At 37.7% G+C, this 8566-nt stretch overlaps 1 protein-coding gene across 1 annotated transcript; it reads right to left on the bottom strand.

Annotated features, from left to right (window-relative positions):
• Window positions 1–515: 515 nt before the first annotated feature.
• On the bottom strand, window positions 516–8126 carry LOC122819486. Its single transcript, XM_044096246.1, has 3 exons — window positions 7874–8126; window positions 3234–3374; window positions 516–1621 (listed from the first exon to the last, which is right to left on the bottom strand). The coding sequence occupies exons 1-3, from the start codon at window positions 7941–7943 to the stop codon at window positions 1437–1439; spliced, it is 396 nt and encodes a 131-aa protein (XP_043952181.1). The 5' UTR covers window positions 7944–8126; the 3' UTR covers window positions 516–1436.
• Window positions 8127–8566: the final 440 nt, after the last annotated feature.

The raw sequence follows: 8566 nt of genomic DNA, 5'->3' as shown, positions 1-8566 counted from the left end.
ATTGTACTGTTTCATACCAAGCCTTTCTGTTACTCCTAAGACTTTGAGGTCAAGAACCTTCCGGTAACTTTTACATCTCTATTCTGAACTCCATTTGGATAATTGAGCATCTAACCTCATCTCTGAGGCTGAGCTCATCTCATTTTCCCCATCTGTCTCTAAATCTCATTCTTTTGGTCAAGATCCATGTCTCATTAACATATTTAAGGGACTGTAGAGAGTTAAAAGTTAAATTTAGACCCTAACTTTTATGGATTGGTTTGGAGCATTGCCACCATTACTGTAGGAGAACCCCATCTATCTCGCTCCATTCGCTCCATCTTACCATCATTCCTAAACAAAGACATCAAGATCCTTGAACCCCTGTGTTTGAGGTACATATTGATCTCCTAATCTCAGAGTCCCCTGTTGTTTTCAAGTTAATAAGCATGGCCTCAGACTCACGCATTTGACTTATCTGTATTTGATGTAATTGCTTATCTTACCATAAAAAATAAAGGCAGCGTCAAATCACCTTTCTTTTGAAAAATATGAAACATTTATTGATGTAATTCACAATATTACATGCTTTCACTAACATACATTTCACAGAAGACTTACATATAGTTTGCTTCCCACCAGCTGGCCTGCAGTGCTGTAACATAAACTGAAAAAAATATATATTTTAATGTGTAAAGTAAATAGCCCGTAACATTAAAAGACCAGACCAAACATATATTTGATCTTGAAAAAAATATAGCAAACTCCTTAAAACAGAAAAAAGATAGGCCTTCAAGTAGAAGTAAGACTTTGTAAAGCTGAAATCAGCATTGCCATGGGTAATTTTTTATGGGTCATTTATGTTTTTCATTGTTTATTTTCAGGTGATGTTTTTTTAATTAATTATTTATGGGTTATTTAAATGTTTTATGGGTTAATAATGTGTGTCCAGCACCAGTCCTCAAGGGCCAAGGTCCTAACAGTTTTAGATATGTCTCTGCTCCAGCATAGCTGATTCAAATGGTCCAATTACCTCCTCGGCATTTCAAAGTTCTGCACATGCCTCCTAATCCTCATCATTTGATTCAGATGTGCTGGACCAGGAAGAGAACTAAAACATGCAGAATACCAGTTTTGAACACAAATGGGCTAAATCTTCTTTTTACTGAACAGACAGTAAAACTCTAACATAAATGTTCTAGAAAATGACATACTTGACGCTACATTTAAATAGGTGAAAGTGCACAAGAAGATCTCTGATGGGTGGAAGATGTTAAATAATTATTTTCCTCAAACATGTTTATGGGTTATTCTCTCTGTGATTCATAGTCCAAGCCAACAACGTGACAGAACCTATCTCTAAGAGCTGCTTTCAAGCAACACCACACTGAATAACACGCTCACTGAGCCTGTGAGATGCGCAATCCAGTGATGCTTGTCCCGATTCTAGTTTCTCATCACCACCATATCCTCAGTAGCAGGACACCCAGTGCACAGACATAGTGGAGTGTGCTCGGATGCCACAGCGGGGTGCTGTTGCACAGGTCGGAGTCGCAGCAGTGAATTCGCACCCCCGGCAGCTCTTGTTGCTGACAGTGTCTGGATGTCGCACAGCCACTGGTCAGGGCGATACCCAGAGCCGCTGCAGGGACAGAATAGGGTGGTGGGGGGGGGAGGAGAGTCAGTCAGTCAGCCAGTCAGTCAGATAAGAGAGATGAGCTGGTGTTTGTCTCAGCAGGAAAAAAAGGATAACTAAGCACCAAATGCTGCAAGTGGATAATGAGGAAAACACACATCTTAAGAATACAGAGGAGAGTAAAAGACAGCACTTTGACAAGCTTATTTTGTGCAATAAAAACAGTCATTTTGTACAGCGTAATATATGACTGCCCTGTGTCTAAACATAGCACTTAAGTCTTCTCCAATTTAACTTTTTTTTTTCTTACAAGGGTAGACCATACAGATACAGGAATATTTAACCATTCCACTCCGCATATAATTTTTCCTCTTTTCATTTGCATTTTTTCTAATTTTCTGTTATGTTTTGCATAATTTCTACACATAATCATGCATAATGTTTTTTTTAATCAGCATGATTAGAAATAAATATTATGCATAAGTACATGTAGTTAATTTATTTGATCAAACTCATTTCTTTTTGAGAAATACACAGTATTCTTCAGAATAAGGATTGCCCCATTTTTTGAAACAAATTCCTCCTTTATATGTATTGTCCATCAATATGAAAATGATTATCTTCTCATACTTTGAACTAAGCATACTTGTTTTGGAGGTTGATAGTACGCCTCATGTTAGCATAGTAATATTTTTCTTTTTATCAATCACATAAGAATTCTCCCAACATTTTTTCAAGGGTTTTGTTGGCTCTAGTGGTTCTTATTTAGCAGTTGTTTTACAGAAAAGTGGGGTATGAGAGAAGGAAGACATGTGGCAAAGGTCCAGGACTCAAACCTGTAAGGCATACATGGTTGGCACTTAATCTTGTGCCATCACTGTGCCCAATTTACCCAACATTTCATTATTTTAATGTGTGCTGGGCTTTGAGACAGAGTCAAACTCATTTTGCAGAAGAGAAGGAGACTGAAGATGTTATGGATTAGGGAGAAACGTCTTGGCTCTTCAAACAAAAGAGACCAGAAATGTAGGACTCTTTTCATGGAAGTTTCCCAGCATCTGTTTGATTTGGATTTGACAGGGTCACATGAAGATTAAATGGACTGACTGGCCACAGATTACTGCCAAGACATTGGTACACAATTTTGAGTAAGAGCTTGTCATACAGCGCACCACATGCAGTTTTTGCCTGTGCACGCTGATTCTCTTAGCAACTGGAAAACTGCGCCACATCAGCCCTTTCAACATGAGCAGATTTCTTGAGATGTCAAGGAGAGAAACAGCTGGGCTGCCCACGCTTCCGTGGATCTGCTCCATCATCGTCCTTGCCTTGAATGTCCGCATCCTTCATTTGACTTAACATCAAACATTGAATGACTTAGAATTTACTCAGCAGAGCACATCAAAGTTACATAACTATCCCCTGTGCAGGAAAATAGAATATTCAAATCTGCCAGACAGGAAAAATTTACATGATTGTATGATTTAAAAATGATTATGTATTATATCCAGTGGTACATCAAAGTGAATTAAAACAAAGAAGTAAAAAAAAAAAGAGTGAATAATAACATTTGCTCACTGAGGTAAAAGATGAGGAGAGTAAATAAAACTTCACTCACTGCTTTCTGTCTTGATGCAGAAACGGTGTTTGAAGCCATTGTGTGAGTGGGTGCAAGTGATGACCTCTGGGTTAGAGCAGCCCAAGTCCACATACCTCTGACCATGGATAATGTTGCAGCCATAACACTGCAGACCCTGGACTGCAAAGATGAACAAAGACAAATTAATTTGTTCAGTCCAAATTGAATGTAATGAATTGGAGTCTTCATTGGAGGAAAGAATTACAGCCTGTGATGATTAGTGAAGATGAGAACTAAAAGGTGAATGTTTTAGCAGCACACTTATGTCTCACTGAGAACTTTGTTATATTTAAACAAAAAATTAAAACTTGAAAAAAGCTTTGTCTGACAAGAATCATTCTGCCACCCAGCATAACCAAAATAGCAGATGTTTGATGTCTGAATAACATAATTTTAATAAATGGAGCAGTAACTTAGCAGATTAGATCTCATCAAATACCTTACAAAAGTATTCTTTACACTCTCTCTCCTATTAAAATCACAAAGCTATATGTGTTTGATTTGGATTTTGTGTGTAAGATCAACACAAAATAGACCTTAATTAAGTGGAAGAAAAGCAAGAACGCGTCACAAATTAAATGTATGATATGTGTTGAAATTTCCTTGTAAAAGTTCAGACCTAAATCCAAGTAAGAATCTCTGGAAAGATTTTAAACTTGACATTCACAGATGTTTTGCATACAATTTGAGTTTGAGCTATCCTGCAAAGAATGGGCAAAAATGTTAGTCTCTACATGAAAACCTTGTCTTGAGTCAGGGCACATGAGTATAAATACTCACTCACACACATTGTGTATGAGTATATAGGAAAGTAGGATTACCACAAATATATTCAATGTTGATAAATTTGTTTGTAAAAGGTTTGTTAAAGTGTTCATTTTAAACACAATATGTAGTAGTAGCAGTAAGACAAAACAGCAAGCCATTTAGACAAATGTTTGAAATCTTTGAAGCTAAAATTTCTTACATTGATAAAGGCCAAAGAGTAGTTGTATTTTTTTTCTGTTTGTTTATTTATTTGTCAGGGTTCATGATCAAGTGATTAAACTCATGTGATGAGAGATCAATTGCACCAGATAAGGCCTCTGGCCAATTTCCTATGTGGTTTTTGTGAGTGTTAATCAAAATACATCTAGACCATGTGTGCATGCTGACACGTCAATAAAATGATTTTAAACCTTAGGTTGAGAAAGTTGAATTTTCTTAAAAAAAAAAAAAAAAAAAAGCCTTTAAAGAGGCATGATAAATTGCAAAAATAGCACTGTACATTGTACATCTACAAAAGGAAATAGTACTGATGTGAACAGGTCACAGGGAGCAGATGCATATATATATATATATATATATATATATATATACACACACACACACACACATATATATATATGTAGCTCAAAGAATAGACTTTAAAATACTGTTGTTAGTTTATAAATCACTGAACGGTTTAGCACCACAATACATTAAAGATCTGCTGTTGTATCAACATTCCAGACCTCTCAGGTCTTCTGGTTCTGGTCTGCTCTGCATCCTCAGAACCAGAACCAAACGAAGAGAAGCAGCATTCAGCATTAATGCACCACAAATCTGGAACAAACTTCCAGAAAACTGTAAAACAGCTGAAACACTGACTTCCTTTAAATCTAAACTAAAAACCCACTTGTTTAGAGTTGTATTTGAAACGTAATCAATTACAAATTTAATGACGGAACCTGACTTAATGTTGTGTTTTGATTGTTGATTCTATGTTGCATTGTGTTTTTGTGTTTGATTTGATGTAAAGCACTTTGAAATGCCTTGCTCCTGAAATGTGCTATACAAATAAAATTTGATTAACATATTTCAAAACATTCTTTTCCAAAGAGAATTTTAGCTTCTGATTTTTGCTGTGCAATTGTTTCACTTCCCAAATGTTTAACTCCCTTAAGAAAGTGAAGCTAAGCCTAACCATAACAAATCCATCGGGGCTTAAAGGGATTGGCTGAGAGTTCAGCCCGCTCACACACCTGTGGTTGCCCTCCAAAAGCCTACCCATTTAAGATGGAAGATCAGCTTTGGCTGAAACCAATCCTCCCCCTTTATCTGTGCAGGCCGTTGGACTCAGTGAGAGTGCAGAGCGTCAGGCTACAGCCTCTTGCCGCCTCTGCTCTGCTAAATAGCCCACCAAAAGCTCTGATGGAGCTTTCAGGAGCGAACTAATCCCAGGCAAATGCTCTTATAAAAATCACGTTAGAAATCTGCTGGAATCAATGTAAAGCCTTGCAGGGACACAGAGCACATGCCAGCCTGTAGGGGAATGTGTCACATTTCCCCTGCTAGTGATAGCAAAAGATATAATAAATCATATTACTTTAACATAAAGAACATATTCAGTAAAAAATGTTGAAATTGTAAGTTATTTCTTCCAGACAATCTGACTGAACAGTATATTCTCTGTGCTTTAATACACAGCATTCATGAAACATTGAAAGGCTGCCTGCTATGAGCATTTTGTCAACATAATGAGGCTACATTAAAAAGACAGTCAGCTCCCTTGGTACAGCGCAGTTTATTATGAGCTCACAATGAGCCTTCTTGCAGTATGCATTAAAAATGTTGATTAACTCTGAGTCTGTTGTGACCTAAATTTGGTTTTACTCATTATTAGCATCATGGGCATGCATATTATCTTAAAAATGAGCCCACTTTTTCCTGGGTGCATGCTTTGTACATTAAAAAAGAAAATCAAGAGGACTGTTAAAAAGAAAAGGAAAGGCTTTTGAACCCTGTCCTTGCAGCTCAGGCGAGATGTATGGTGAATCAGGTTGCCTCAATCCCTCTTAGATTTTTTCCTCATATTTTTGATTTGCTTTTATAACAATTGAGTCCATGATCAGCCCAATCTGTGTTTATTTATTCACCTTCCCTCAGTCAGTTTGCTGCCCTTCTCAGCTGCTTCCCTTTGTCCTGACTGTCCTCTGCCTCCACTCTCCCTCAATTGTTCCCCTTTGTCCCTGGTTAGTTCTTCTTGTTTGCTTTGTCATTTCAATATCTCCTCATTAGATGTTGATGTGTTCCAATTACCTGGGAAGTGGGAACTAGGAGCAGGGTTTGATGTCAGACCCAAGGTAGCACTGTTCTAGTTAAGAAGTTGGAATTTCAACATGGCTGCTCCTATAGACATTGTTTGCAATAGCACTTACAGATAGCTTTACTTTCCAACAAACACTTTTAATTTGTTCAGATTAAAGTTGCAGATGCTATGTGTAACATTGATTTTAAATGCACTCTCACATGTGTGTCTTATAAAATAATTGTTTCTACCATATCTGTCTACTGCTGATGCAGGAGCGGCCATATTGAAATGCAAATTTAGCCTTACAAGACGTAACTGGGAAACTACTTCCAGTTTCCCAGTGAAACTTTTGACTTCGGGAGGTGTTCCAGTTTATTCTTCCATCTGGGAAGTTTGAATTTCCCAGTTTAAGCCACAACTGGAAGGCAGCATTGTTCTGGCTGACTACACAGTCACATGGGTTTGAAAAGATTTTTTAAAATTCAAATTCAAAACTACTTTATTAATTCTAAATGGAAATGAATTAATTGTGAACATGCTTTGGCAGTAAAGAAGGTGAAGTGGCACATTGGAGTCCAACAAAGTGGCTCATGTTAAAAATACGCCATCAACAACCAAGCAATCACGAAAACCATGTTTGTTCTGTGTATTGGTTGTCACCACAATAAAGGAAGGCTTTACATAGACATGGAGTATCAAGATTTAAAAAAGAAAACCAAAAAGTAAATCTCATCTTAAGAATGAGAACTTATCAATAACATTTAGGAATTCCCATTTACTTTCAAATAACTAAGAAATTAATTGTATTAATTAATTATGTCGTACTTGGTTAAAGTAAATCTGGAAGCAGGTTTACAGAAAACAAATTCTTTGGAAATGAGATTGATTGAAATCAAACATGCAACGTGTTAATGAAGCTGCTTGCATCACTGTCTGCCATCATTGATGCTGCCAGATCAATAAGTCAAACATTAAACAGCCAGTACAAATGATCCATGGAGCTTCCTTTGAGTTAGGACTGGATCTGTTATGTGACACAAATGAGAAACGGTTCCAAATAAGGCAACCCAATATTTCAGTATGGAACAATTCTAAATATTTCCTTTGCTGAATACCATTGTAAACTGAAACGTCCTTAGGTCAATTGCTACTGCTCTGTAGGGAAATTTACTTTGCCTCTTGTATGGATACGTAGATCCATTACTTATTGCTGGCAGACAATTTGAGCGTTGGTCATTTACAGGTGGAAGAAACTAATTCTATTGCAATGAGCTTTAAACGTAACCATTCATACAGCAATATATTCTGCATGTTTTTTTTGTGGTTTCATCTTGTTTTTGTTTTTTTTCTTTATATCTTACAGCTCTTCAAAGTTGACATATACACTACCGCTTAATAACACAAGTGATATTATGTTTACAAAAAAAAAAAAAAAGCTGCAGCAAATGATGATGTCTGTCTGTGATATAATTATGCCCTTTGGCACACGCACGCATGCACCCCCCTCTCCCCCCTTCTCACACACACAACCATATGCAGAGTCCACAACAAGATACATCCCACTCACCTTGTGCCAAACAGAGCAGCCAAACCAAAATAAATCCAAGTCCATACACTAACCAGGTGTGCAAAGTCATGGATGCAGCACAGGAGCGAGGGTCAGTTGTCCGTGCTGAAAGAGTCAGAGATTTTTCTCTGCTCACATCTAATTTCCCAATAAACCAGATGCAGAGAAAAAATCTTGCAGAGATCCCACTTGCCTGAACCCTGAGAAGCACCGAGTCTGCCTCTTACTCTGCCTCGGTGAAGCTTGCACTCTGAATGAGAGATCTGATTGTGAGACTCCAGTGAGAGGGGGAGCCAACCAGCCAGCCAGCCAGCCAGTCAGCTCAGCTCAAACAGCCAGTCAGGCAAAGAGAAGAGGAGGAGGAAGAAGATGGTTTGAGTGAAGAAACTAAATAAATAAATGTCTTCATGAGCGGTGTCCTCAAATCCTGGGAGGGACAGAATATTGTTAGAATCTCTCCTCTCTCTCACATCTCATGACAGAAAAAAAGAAAACACACATGGGATTGTCATCATAGAGATGAAAACAAACAATAAAGTGTGATCCTTTTCCAGCTGGGACATACAAATCAATCAGGCCTTAATCCTGATTGACAATCCATCACTTCTAATAATAGCCCGATCACAATGTGTTAAAAGCCCAGGGGCTAAATGGGATGGGACACCACAGGTTCAGCCTCTGAGAGTATGGAAG

This window comes from Gambusia affinis, linkage group LG17 (genome assembly GCF_019740435.1).
Source record: "Gambusia affinis linkage group LG17, SWU_Gaff_1.0, whole genome shotgun sequence".
In the NCBI taxonomy this organism is placed as follows: Eukaryota; Metazoa; Chordata; class Actinopteri; order Cyprinodontiformes; family Poeciliidae; genus Gambusia; species Gambusia affinis.
Note: the sequence above shows the minus strand (reverse complement) of the source record. Positions and strands in the feature narration are given on the sequence as shown.

Excerpts from the sequence above, each read along its gene's own strand:
- LOC122819486 (XM_044096246.1), bottom strand. The coding sequence starts at position 7,943 with ATGACTTTGCACACCTGGTTAGTGTATGGACTTGGATTTATTTTGGTT. Across the intron at positions 3,375-7,873 it reads GCTGCTCTGTTTGGCACAAG|TCCAGGGTCTGCAGTGTTAT; the intron begins GTGAGTGGGATG and ends TCATCTTTGCAG. Across the intron at positions 1,622-3,233 it reads CTGCATCAAGACAGAAAGCA|CGGCTCTGGGTATCGCCCTG; the intron begins GTGAGTGAAGTT and ends CTGTCCCTGCAG.